Source organism: Arachis hypogaea, chromosome 12 (genome assembly GCF_003086295.3).
Source record: "Arachis hypogaea cultivar Tifrunner chromosome 12, arahy.Tifrunner.gnm2.J5K5, whole genome shotgun sequence".
NCBI classification, from domain to species: domain Eukaryota; kingdom Viridiplantae; phylum Streptophyta; class Magnoliopsida; order Fabales; family Fabaceae; genus Arachis; species Arachis hypogaea.
Genome location: NC_092047.1, coordinates 118,726,479 through 118,739,811, shown reverse-complemented (window position 1 = coordinate 118,739,811; position 13,333 = coordinate 118,726,479). Strand labels below are relative to the sequence as shown.

The following is a 13,333-nucleotide window of genomic DNA, read 5'->3' as shown; positions in this document are numbered from 1 at the left end:
AAAAAAGAGAGCCTACATTCAAAAAATCCAAAAATAAAAAAACCATACAAGGTCTAATATTATCTTTAATAATTAATTAACATAAATATAATTAACCTATTTAATTAATACATTATTTACATGTTACATAAGACAAAATACACTACATTTTCCTTATTACATGTCAAATCTTGTCTCTTGATTTACTCTTTTTCTAAACACTTGTTACACTACCCTTTTGACAATACAAACATACATGTAGAAGAATCTTTCTTTCTACATCATAAAATTCACCATCAAATAATAAATAAATCAACACAATATCCTATTAAGAGAATGAGTTAAATTTTTTCTTTAGTTAACAGTGAGATTACTTAATCCAAAAGTCTAAGTGACATCTCTTGAGTAGGATAGAACTCAATTCAAACACCAATGGCTATTATCCTCTTCAAGGATCACATTGCCAAATTTAAATAATAGAAATGAGTACATAGAATCTCAAACAAGTGGCTCTACATACTCAAAAGTTTGAAACACTTGTTAAATATACTCTAACGTCTTAAGAGCATGCACGATTTTCTCCTCATATATGAGTAAGCAACAAATCCATCCTAAATCGAAATAGCCCCTTTTCCATTTGGCTTCAGCTTACTTACATGTTACAATGCATAAAAATAAAGAAAGAAAGAAAATAAAAGCGGAAAATTGAAAGCATTAATCCGAAGGGAACATTACTACTTAAAAAGAGTTGCTTTCAATATTTGACACACACAGTTTTGATTTTTTGTTTTTTTAATCAAACAGCATCCCCTTCAGCACAGTTAACAAAGATAATTAAAAACAACTCTGAAGCCATGGGAGGGAAAATATGAAGCTTTTTTTTTGGGAGGTTGGGGAGGGGGGCATTCCCCTAATATGATCTTGAATTCAGAATGATCCACAAAAGGCATGACACACTATATATTGCATACTGCGAATGCAATATGATCCCGACATCTATATGCGACCTTGGACGCTAAAAGTAGGTGCCTTCTGGTGGCTGGACAAGCTTCCGGTTATGAGGGGCGGCCATTTCCTTCTTCAGCTGGGTAAGTATGTCCTCCATAGTGTACTCTCTTTGCCAGTTTGCGAGAAGGCCGAATTTCTTTGGTTCAACCTGTTTTCATTCACAAGTCTATAAATCTTGCTACAAAGAAAATTTGCCATCAAGTTCGTTAAATCAGAAAACCATGTATAAACCGTAAGTGATAAGGGATGGGGATGAGGCAACCCTGCACTTTCTCATCACCGGGAAGGAGGAATATATTTCGATATTCCTCTCATTAGTTAGAACTATATGCTATCATTCATCTCAAAGTTATCGAAAGAGAATTCAAGTGGAAAACGTCGTAGTAAGCATAGTTTATGTATCAGAAAACATCATGCTCTAAACAAGAAATATTTAAAAGCTGAAAGCATGTATGGAATTATAAATGATACCACTCCAGTTTCATGATTAACACAAGTCATGTTGATCCTTGAATGAAACCGAACACTTGGGGGCTTTTCTGGGTAGTCTTTGTCACAGAACAGCTTCAACTGATAAATTCTTCCCTCATGAACAGTCTAACAGAGAAAAAAAATTGAAAAATTACACAATTATTTCAAGTAAATTACAGAGAAAAAGATGTACTTAAATTAAACTTTGAAATTTATAGATAGATAAATAGCTTATAATCTAGAATTCTCTACAACTGGAGCAAATACGCTACATTAATCAGGCAATAGCAACGATCCAACACCCCAACAAAAGGTCATATATATATATATATATATATATATATATATATGATACACTATGTCATTCTATTATCAATAACACTACCAATTATAAGTTAGCAGTCATCAACGTCATCATGCATACTTAAGTTTCAGAAAGATAGACAGGGTAGTTGAATCTTGCACAAACACATGCTCCGTTGCTAAGAGCTGCGAGTAAGGTCTCAAATTTTAGAAAGTCTAACTTCCACACTTTAATTGATTCTAGCATTGAGGATTAAGCTAATTGCTTCATGTTAATTCAATAGTTTAAACAAAATAAGCTGAAATGCACACATACAAAAGGAAAAATTGAAGTAATGCGGCAACATAGCTATTTACATTGTGGGGGCCGATGATGGTTCCAGTCCAAGAGCGCATGTAAATGTCATCTCCATCATCCATTCCATAGCTAACTGTGCCATCTCCAATACCTTTTTCTCCGCGTTCAAGTTCCTCCAGCAATCTGAAGTTCCTAGGAACTGCAACCGAGAATAAACAACACACACTTAACAACTCACACTACCAATCTTAAATTGAGCTGAAAAATTAGCATCTTCTAATATCAAAGAGAAATAATTTACATTGCCACACAGTGGTTCATAATAACATTTCAATAATGCATACTTATACACAAACGTATTTATTTAAACCCAAAACAAGTGTAACATATCTATTAAACCTCAAAATCATCACAAACATGTTTCATGAACAATCTCAGTAATTAAAATGGCAGAATTAACTCATGCAACAATCCATTTATCACTCAATCAAGGTATTATTAATGACTAACCATCATTTCAAGTTTTCAAGTTCTCAACCCCACGAATAAAAATTCAAATTACAAACGAAATGCACAAAATCAAACAAAAGGCTAATCTATTAATACATCAATCAAAGTAAACCCACAAAAAAATATCAACAAATAAAAGCCCCAGCTGAGAAAACTGAAATCACGATCCAAAATTCCACCGGCATAAAACGAAACAAGAAAACATACATATTATATTTATTAATTATTGTTTTTAACGAGAAAAAAATAACGCATCGAATGTTCTAGGTCAACGGCACACAAACATGAGCAAAATCTAGAAACTCGAAGAAACAAAAAAATCAACAAAGAAAAAGAAAAAATAAAGAAAACGAGAGAGATATTATAAAGGAAAAGGTACGGTTGAGGTGTATAATAAGGGTTTCTCACCCACGACACTGGATCCTGCTGAGCCAAGCGTCATGGATATAGCAGAAAGAGGGGTTTTGGCGATGTGGATGTTGCGGATCTGATGAAAGAGAATCGAAGTTTGGTGAGGGAAGACGCAGAGAGAGGCGAAGGAGAGAATCTGGGGTGCGGTGAAATTGGGAATTGGGAAGAGAAGAAAAGAAAGAATAGGGTGTGTGTGTGTGCGCGACTGACGAATAAGGGAACAAAGGAAAAAGGAGGAAAAAAATGTGAGACTAGAGGGTAATGTAGTAATATTATGGATTTTGTCTACTTAATGATGAGAAATGGAAAATTGAAGAGAGAGAGAATAAGAGAAAAACAAAAACAAAAAATAATGCGTCTTATTTTTTATTTCAAGATTTATTATTGGCCAATAAATCATTTATCTACAAAAATTAAAATTCAAACACTTATTTAAATAAAAACTGATTATTTAATCAATTTTTTTTGTTTTTTACGATATCCTCCAACCCGACAGGTCAAAGACTAATACGCTGTGGTATTGAGTTTCATTTCAGAATTTATCACTGACCAATAAATTGCTACATGCACAAAACAAAATTCAAACTTCTGACACTTATTTAGCTAACTACTAAACCAACCCAACTTAATTATCATTTAACCAACTTAACTCGCATAATTTCTTCCTATTGGACCAAAGGGCCCATTTGCTTCTAATAAGCTCGCTTGTTTTAGAATTTTTAAAAATAATATTTTTTTAATTTAATTTTAATATATTATTATTATAAAATAATTTTATGTTTACATCTAATTATATAATGTCATATTAATAAAAATAATTATTTTTTACATAATAATTATTTAAAAAAATTAATATAATTATACACTGTATAAAACGTTTTATATTTTGGTACATTAAAATTAAACGATATTTTTTTGTGATATTTTCAAAAGTAATGTTACTAAAAGAAATAAGTAGATGCCGTAATAAAAATGTTTTATGTATATTAAACGACTTTAATTTTGATTTATTTATTGTATACAATCTTTTACATGATTATTTAATTAATTTTATTTTTTAGATAATTATTTAATCAATTCATGTATAGTAATTATTGTTATTAACGTGATATTTAATGTAGGTATATAATTATTTTATATTAAAGTTCAATTTACATAAAAGATAAGTATTATGTATTTGTGTGAATATTTATAATATTAGTTCACACATTGTTTTAAGTTAATAATCAATTATTAGAATGGTAAAAATATGCCTAATAAAATAATTAACTACGTATCAGACAAATAGTTTATTGTATTTAAAATAGTATGATAAGTTGATAATACTTTTTTATAAGATATTAAATATATATTTTTGAGTAACAATAAATGTATAAATTGTTTTATTAATTAAGTCCAACTAAAATGGTTTAAGACTATTAAAAATCATTTTTTATTACTCTCACTCATTTACTCATTTAAATTTTATTATTTACTTTAGTTAAATTTGATTGACAAAAAATTATGCATATAGTATTTTTTTATATTTTTTATACTTAATAACTGATTTTTTTAGCTAAACTCTAAAATAGTTTATGAAATTTACAAATTATACTAGTTTGGTTTCTTATTTGTCAATTATACTATTTATGTCTTTGATATTGTAAAAAATGTACTTAATTAGTCCCTCATCCTATTTTCGGCCATTTAATCTTGTCATCGACAGTGATATGGCACTGGCATGTCACGTTAGAGTATGTAACGGACAGTTGAATTGCCAGTTGAAACTATTTGATTCGATGTAGTTTCTCTATCTATTTTAACCCTAATTTTAACAGCATTTCTCTATCATTTTTCTTATTCTCTTTGGCTGCGTTTGTTTATGGTGGACAGGACACAAAGACATGGACAATACATATGTAAAACGTGTTTGGGTAGAGAGACATGGACAGTGGACACAGTGTCTCTGGGACACTTTTTTTCATTTTTGTGTCCACTTTTAAACGAAAGACACTGGTGGACACGGAAATAAGAAGGTGGACACGGGATTTTTAATGAAAATTTTTTCCTTTTTTGCCCATAGTAATTTTTCATTATTCCCCAATTACCCCCTTTTATTATCTTGTGAAAAACCTAACCTAAGCTTTCTGCCGTCGTTTCCAATACTCTCTCTTCTTCTTGCTCTCTGCTTCTACTCTTGATCTTCTTCTTGTGAAAAACCTAACCTAAACTTTTCTGCCGGCGTTTCCAGGTACTCTCTCTTCGTCTTGATCTCTCTTTCGACTGTTGATCTTCTTCTTACTCTTTCTATCGTGATTTTGTACTTCGTTCTGTTCTTCCTCTTCCTTCACTTCTTTCACAATAATATCCTCTTCTTGTTCTCTGTTTCTGTCTCTCTTTCTTCTTCTTCTTCTTTCTGATTCTGTATCTTATTTTTTGTTTCCTATTCTTGTCTTGTTTTTTTTTTATCTTCTTCTCTTTTCTGGTTTTTCATCTTCTTATCTCTTTCTTATTGATTTTTTTGTGCAGTTAATCTAATACCAATATTTCTAATAGCCAATTATCGCTTGTTCCTGTTACAATTCTTGGAATACTGTTCTTCTCTTTATCGGTCACATAACCAGGTATTACTTTGCATCTCTCCTTATTGCTTCTTATTTTTGTTTTTTTCTATTAAAAAGTATTTCGTTCTGCTTTATTTTCATTTTTTTTTGTTTTTAATTTTTTTATGATTTTTCAATCTGAAAATCATATAAAAATAAGAGCTACATTATTTTCTTTGATAAAATCTCAAATGTTTACAATGATAGTGTGAATGAATGAAAAAATTATTTTGAATTTTAATATGTTGATGTATTATGTTCATAATAAAAGAATGAATGAAAAAATTGTATTGAATTTGTCTCTTATTATTAGTTTGAACTAAAAATTAATATAATTAGTGAGTTTTGTTGCTGTTGCTCTTATGGCTGCTATGTTTATTGTTGCTGATAATTTTTAGAATGTGTTAATTATATAAGTTATTTTTTATGTGTTGTTTAGGAAAGAATGGAACCATCGGATCGCTCTGAGCAATTTAGACGATTTATTTTTTTTTATTTTATGATTCAGGCTGAGCTTGAAGTAGTAACGATATTAGTTTTGATGTTTGTATTTTTATATTTGAGAAAAAGGAGAAGAGGACATTTGTTGATTAGAAATAGAGAAATTAATACTAATCCCTTAAGACGGAATGTATTAAACCGCTTAATAGGAAGGGGCGATAGAAATTGTATTTGGGAATTAAGGATGAGCGTAGATGCATTAGGAAGATTGTGCGAGTTACTAAAAGTTCAAGGTGGATTAAGAGATGAATGTCGTGTAAGTATACCTGAACAAGTGATTACGTTTTTAATAATACTAGCTCATCATAAAAAGAATCGCACGCTTCAAGTTAGATTTTATAGGTCAGGAGAAACAATAAGTAGGTATTTCAATAAGGTGTTATCCTCGGTCATACGTGTCCAAAGTCTATTGTTTGCAAAAGCTGTTCCTGTTCCAGATGACTGCATAGATCCCAGATGGAAATGGTTTAAGGTAAATTTAGTAAATAATTGAGGTAGTAGTTTTGTATAATCTATAATTTTGTCTAGAATTAGTCTTGACACTTCAATTTCTTTGGTTTAGGGTTGTCTAGGAGCATTAGATGGAACATATATAGATGTGACTGTCCCTGAAAAAGATAAATCAAGATACCGAACAAGAAAAGGTAAGATATCAACTAATGTCCTAGGCGTATGCAATCGAGATATGAACTTTGTGTACGTACTTAGTGGATGGGAAGGATCCGCTTCGGATTCAAGAATCCTTAGAGATGCCATTTCACGTCGTAATAACCTCAAGATACCAATTGGTATGTAAGTATTAATTTTTGGGTAACATAAACATTTCAATGTTTTTAGCTCATTCAAATTCCATAGTCCTCATAATGTATCTCTTTCGATTTATAGGAAATTATTATTTAGTAGATGCGGGTTATAGTAACTGCAAGGGATTTCTAGCACCATATAGGCATACTCGATACCACGTTCAAGAATGGGCTCATGGTAGAAATGCTCCTAGGAATTTTCGAGAATATTTTAACAAGAAGCACTCTTCGGCTAGAAACATTATTGAGCGCTGCTTTGGTTTATTGAAGAAGAGATGGGCAATTTTGAGGAGTCCTTGTTTCTACAAAATTAAGACACAAAATAAAATAATTATTGCTTGTTGTCTACTACAAAACTTTATTCGGCTTAATATGGAATTCGACCCTGAAGAGGACACACTTCTTGAAGAGGAGCAAATGCTTATTGGAGATGATCATGGTGGTAATGAAGATGGCGATGATGACATGATTGAGAGCATAGAGGGCAGCAACGATTGGACTGCTTGGCGAGACAATTTAGCAAACGAAATGTACAATGATTGGATGAATTCCCGAATCAATTAGTTAATTTATTTGTTAGATGTGTGTTTTATTAGAATCTTTCAATTTATTTGGTTGGACATTTGTTGTAAGAGCTAATTGTAAAACTTTAATTATGTGAATTACATGTAGCACTTTATTAAATGTATTATATTTTATGAGTTATTACAATGAATACATTATGTATATCTTAAATGTTTACTTGAATTTTGATTGAGTTAATCTAGATTATAAGGACAAATGGACAGACATGTCTGGACTGACGAAGAGACAGAAGCATTTGTCGGTTTTATGGAGGAGCTTGTCATTGAAGGCAGAAGAGCTGATGCGGGTCAGTTTAGACCTGGTTCTTTTGAAAAGCTTACGGCAAAAATGAATGAGAAATTTCCAGGTGGTAGTTTTCAAATAAGCCATTGCAAGAACAAAGTTAAAAGGCTAAAAGAGAAGTATCAATTTGCAGCTGACATGGCAGCCTGTAGCGGTTTTGGATGGGATGATGTGAAGCAATGTGTGGTTGTGGATAACAAAGAGATCCTAGCTGCATATTTGAAGGTTGGTTTACTAGATTGAATTTACTAAATTCTTTTTATTTTGTGCAACATGTATTTTTGTCCTTTTATGATATTTTTGTAATTCCTTTCCCTAGAAACAAGGACAAAGGTTGTATACTCCAGGAAAGCCCTTTCCTCTGTATCCGCGTTTGGAGAAAATATTTTGTAAAGAAAGAGCAAGTGGAGTGGATGCTGTAAGTGGCAATGACGCTGAAGAAGAAGTCCAAAAAGATGGAGATGAAGAAATGGATGACGAAGAATTTTTTATGTTCAATTCAACTCAGGATTTCAGTGAATCTGTTCCCCAACAATCTAACTCTATGGCTTCATCCTCTGAGAGGAAACAAGGAAAGAAGCCACATTCATCTAAGGCGACGAAGGACACCAACATGATGAAGGAGCTAACTGAGACCCTAAAATATGTGTTTGATCAACATGGAAAACGTTTGGATGCATTTGCTCAGGCTATGATAAACACTCATGAAGAAAAAAAGGTTGGTGACATGCTTAGCGAACTTGGCTTCACAGATGATGAAATTATTTCGATTGCACTCAAGTTTTCCACAAATCCTCAACTGGAGAAAACCTTTTGGTCACTAGGACATACTCAGAAAGCTGGATTTGTCAGAGCAATATTGTATAGTTAGAGTTAGAGTTAATCTCTTCTCAATAAACAAATGACTGAAATTAGTATTATGTTTATGTTTAATTTGTGTGTTAGGATGTGACATGTGATACATTTATTAGTTATGTGGTTCTAATTTGTATTTTACAATGAGTTTTTATTAGTGCAGACTTTTAATGCAGAGTTTGACTTTATGTTAGTGCAGAATTTAGGATTTTGTTTTAATTTTGCATTGAGTTTATAGTGTAGAATGTTGATGCAGATGGAGATTGATTTGTTATTACATTGAGTTGTTATCAGTGCAGTTTTTTAATGCAGAATTTGACTTTATGTTTGTGCAGAATTTAAGATTTTGTATCCTTTTTGCATTGAGTTTATAGTGTAGAATGTTGATGCAGATGGAAATTGATTTGTTATTGCATTGAGTTGTTATTAGTGCAGTTTTTTAATGCAGATTTTGACTTTATGTTTGTGCAGAATTTAGGATTTTGTATCCTTTTTGCATTGAGTTTATAATGTAGAATGTTAATGCAGATGAAGATTGATTTGTTATTGCATTGAGTTGTTATTACTGCAGTTTTTTAATGCAGATTTTTATTAGTGCAGATTGATTTGTTATTGAGTTTTTATTAGAGAGATTGATTTGTTAGTGCAGATTGAGTTTTTATTAGTTGCTTTTTTATCCCACTAAAGAGAATACTAATCCATGCTTCCAAAGCAAGGCAATGATACTTTCTTCTTTCACATTTTGACTAAATTAAACAAGAAAGTTAAAAAAAGTGTGAATATCTATATCATAATTATCCTGAAGGGAAAATTGAGACGCACTTGCCAAATACCTATATCATAAGGAGTTTGTTTATTTCTTCCATTATAAATTTGAACCAAGAAGAAATGATTTGTGTTGTCCATAACATAAAATTTGATGAAACAAACCTTTTTCTTTAATTTGCAGCATTGCTCAACATAGAAAAAAAAAATGCATTATAAATGTAATAATGAAAACAACAAAATAAGTGTCTTAAGCAACTATCTCACCAAAGATGAGGAATATGAATAAATATTAAATAATGGTACAAAATTTTGACTGTGGTTTGTCATATCTGTATTGCTATTCTGTTTTTTTTTTTTTTAAAGGCTGGCTTATTCAAAGCAATACTCCTACCTGTAGCATCTTCAGTATCAAGCACAGTTTTGACTAAGCAATAGCAATAGCAATTCAAATAGGAAGTTTGTAAACTACAAATCCTTTAAATTTCAATACATTCAAAATCTTAACAGCAATGATAGTTCATCTTACAAATTAACCTTACAATACCCTACAGCACCATTGTGCATTTGTTCTTCAATGAATAACCGTATCATTAAAAACCAAAAAGGACTAGAAATAAGGAACAATCCCAATGATCAAGGTGGTTCTAGATTATGCTTGTGTTTCATCTGCCACACAGAAACATATGAAATAGACATATGCATTAGAATTAGAATTAGAATTAAGAAGAAAAAAAAACGAGATATAGAAAGACTCACAGCATTTTCAATTGATTCAAACCTTTATTCAACCTTTTCATCATGGAAATGGCGCAATGAATACCCTGAAACAAGAAATTAACCAATCTTACAATCATTGAACCCAATCAAATAATCAAATCAGATGATATGAATGGAAAGCACTGAGAAATAAAGAGACCAATCCAAGCAGTGGCAACGGAGGCAATGGAAGTCCCAACCGTGAAGACCATGCGGTGTCTCTCGAACGCATCTTGAAAGAAACAAGAAACACAAAACGACAATTAAAGAAGCAAAAACGACAATCAAAATGAATAGAGAGAGAGAGAGAGAGAGTGAAAAATTGACATTGGGGAGGAAGGTGTTGTTAACGGAAAACGAGTTGGAAGCGGCGCAAGAAACAGGCAACGTCGTGGAGAAGAGGAAGAGTTAGGGTGGCAGCCAAGGAGTGCAACACAGAGACAGAGACAGTGAGAGATGGGTATAAAAATTAAAATTAGATGGGCCTATTTTAGTAATTTTACATTATATTTTAGTCTTGTTTATATGTATCCAAACAGAATACTAGACATTACATCAGTGTCCTGTCCATTGTATCCAAACATAATACATAAAGAGTAATTTTTAATGTCTCTGTCTCAGTGTCATGTCTTGTCCTGTTTACAAAAAACAAACGCAGCCTTTGTTCACCAATGTTCTTCTTTTTTGTTGTTTTTATTTAAAACTAAAAGTAGAATTATAATTGGAAGTGAGTCATAATTAAAAAAAAACGCTATGCTATTAACATTAAGAACTCTAAGTCAGACTCCAGGTTTATGGGTGGCAAAATATTGTGGGTGCAATTGTTGTTCTGTGCTCCGATGATTTGCAACAGATACTAACCAAAATAAACACTTCTTCAATTATCTCAATTACAATGTAAGTTTTTTTTCTTAAAAATGATTGTTAAGTGTTTGTATGTTCATAACTTCTAACCCTACTTCATACAAATTAGGGACAAAACATGGCGTGAGGTTTTCCTCTGGAATGATGATGTAGAAGAAAAGCATAAAAAAATTATCTACTACATCTTTTTTTTTTATGGTAATCAGTGGCTAAGAGAAGGGGATTTAAATCTTAGCTACCCTTTTTGCAGAACATTACTTTTGTCCTTGTACAGAAATTTCAGGAGATATTTTTACTTTTGTCTCATAAGAAGTTGAGAGACATTTTCATTTTGTCTCGTAATAGATTGAGAGACATTTTCATTTTGTCTCCTGAGTGCATGAAGCAGAAACGAAGCAGAGAAGAGAGAATCACACCAAGATGTATCCTGATTCAGCTGCTAAGTGTAATGCAGCCTACATCCAATCTCCATCACAACAATGATGGAATTTCACTATCTTTTAACATAATTACATTCACCAATTCTCCCTAGGATCTACCCAATTCTATATAGGACAAGTACAGATTCTAACCCAACCTGAACTTGACTTTGACTCACTTTAGCTTTCAACAGCAAAGTACTCACCCAACTTGTAAGGGAACAAGTCCACATTCTAACCCAACCTAAACTTGACTAGGACTAAAACCTAACTTTCAACAACAAATTGCTAACCCAACTTGCAATAGAATCTTCCCATGATCATGACAACAAAACAGAAATACATACAAATAATTTTTGAGATAACTATGGCTTTTTTTTTAACTATTTGTTTTTTTTCACTCATTGACTTTTTCTTACAAAATCTCACATTTTGCCTTCTCTCAATGAAACATAGACAGACTAAATTGAGAAAAGGAAGTATTCAATGAAAGTCATGAAGGAGAAGAATAAACAGCTCAAAGAGCTATGGAAACCCAAACGTGTGCTCTCACTCCTTGCCTTCAAACCTTAGCCGTTCACCCTTAATATAGAAGAGTAAAGCTTCCAAGGTTGAATCACGTTCAACTCTAGCACTGTCTTCTTCTCCAACATTAGAGTAGCGGCAGCTTCACTAGAGGAGAGAGAGAGATCGCCCGAATCTGTTGCATGCATCTCTCTCATCTTTTTTCTTCCATCTTCTTCAATCTTGGCCATTGATCTTGACTTTGGCCTTACGAATTGATTCTGAGCGTTGATGAGTGTCTGACCCAAGCTAGTTTCAAACTTTTTAGTTTTGCTTCTTCCAGCTTGAGACTCAAAGGCTATCTTTGTCTTGGTGGAACAAAAACGAAAATAAACTTTTTACTAAGGAATATCTGTTTTCTGGCCGAGGCTGATCCTTTTCTTTTCTTGGCAACAAAAATCTTGAAGTCTTTCTCCAAATCTTTCCTTCTGTAGCAAATATCTTTCATAGCCTTTCTTCTTCATAGGTTTTTCTGTGACTTCTTAATTCTTCTATCTTCTTCTTTGATAGATTGAAGTGTTTGAAAACAAGAGAGAGGAGAGAGAAGAGAGAGAAAACTTTCAAAGAAAGCATTAAATGGAATTAAACCGAATTGAATTTTCATTTCCATTACCCAAGAGATAAAATAACGTGTGAAGCTTTCAAAGCACATTAAACTCAATTGAATTTTAGCTTCCAGTTCCTAAGGCATAAAGTCACGTTTTAGACTTTTGGTTTCTGGAGGAAGCTTCCTTGTGATCACCGAATGGTTTATGAAGGCTTTGGGCCAATTTGAGCTTCTTTGTCTTTTAGCCACTTGAAGTGAACAATTATTATTGGACTAAACATGTTTAGTAACTAAACTGGGCTTCTATCACTTTGACCAACTTGTTTATTTTTATTTTTTACACATGTGGTTTGTTTTCTTTTTCTTGGTTCAGCCGTTTCCCATTTTAGATAAAGACTTGAAGTTATAGAATGGGTTTGCTCAATGAATGATTAATGTGTGAGACATATTGTGTGCATGCATAGGTCATACGGAGTTTGGGCTGCATCTCAAATTTGTTGGTCCATTTTTGTTTAACTTATTTTTCTGCACACTAAACCAAACAAATCACACAAACAAATAATTCAATAATATTTAGTCATCATCTTAATCATAGTTTAGCTCTCTAAATTCACCATCATTTTCTCAAAGTACACAAAGCTCAGAGTGCGAGCAAACTCCACTCCGTCAAATAGTTTCACCTTTTAAACCCTAAACAACATTTACAGAAGATTGTATATTGTTAAGTGTTTAATTTCTTAGGAAGAAGAAGATGAAGTGATCATAGATTTTGAGATTTTAAAATTTTAACTCGCAAAATTTGTCAAACAATGTTGTTCTAAAAGTAT

The 13,333-nt window shown here is 32.1% G+C and overlaps 1 protein-coding gene across 1 annotated transcript; it reads right to left on the bottom strand.

Moving 5' to 3' along the window:
* Positions 1-591: 591 nt before the first annotated feature.
* LOC112728803 (ubiquitin-conjugating enzyme E2 variant 1C) lies at positions 592-3,316 on the bottom strand. Its single transcript, XM_025779104.3, has 4 exons — positions 2,978-3,316; positions 2,119-2,258; positions 1,459-1,584; positions 592-1,135 (listed from the first exon to the last, which is right to left on the bottom strand). Exons 1-4 carry the CDS (start codon positions 3,009-3,011, stop codon positions 995-997), a joined length of 441 nt encoding a protein of 146 aa, XP_025634889.1. The 5' UTR covers positions 3,012-3,316; the 3' UTR covers positions 592-994.
* Positions 3,317-13,333: the final 10,017 nt, after the last annotated feature.

What these genes read in the sequence shown, in the direction of transcription:
- LOC112728803 (XM_025779104.3), bottom strand. Translation starts at nt 3,011, where the DNA reads ATGACGCTTGGCTCAGCAGGATCCAGTGTCGTGG. An exon ending in AGCAGGATCCAGTGTCGTGG is followed by an intron (nt 2,259 to 2,977) that starts GTGAGAAACCCT and finishes TCTCGGTTGCAG; the next exon opens with TTCCTAGGAACTTCAGATTG. An exon ending in CCATCATCGGCCCCCACAAT is followed by an intron (nt 1,585 to 2,118) that starts GTAAATAGCTAT and finishes TTTCTCTGTTAG; the next exon opens with ACTGTTCATGAGGGAAGAAT.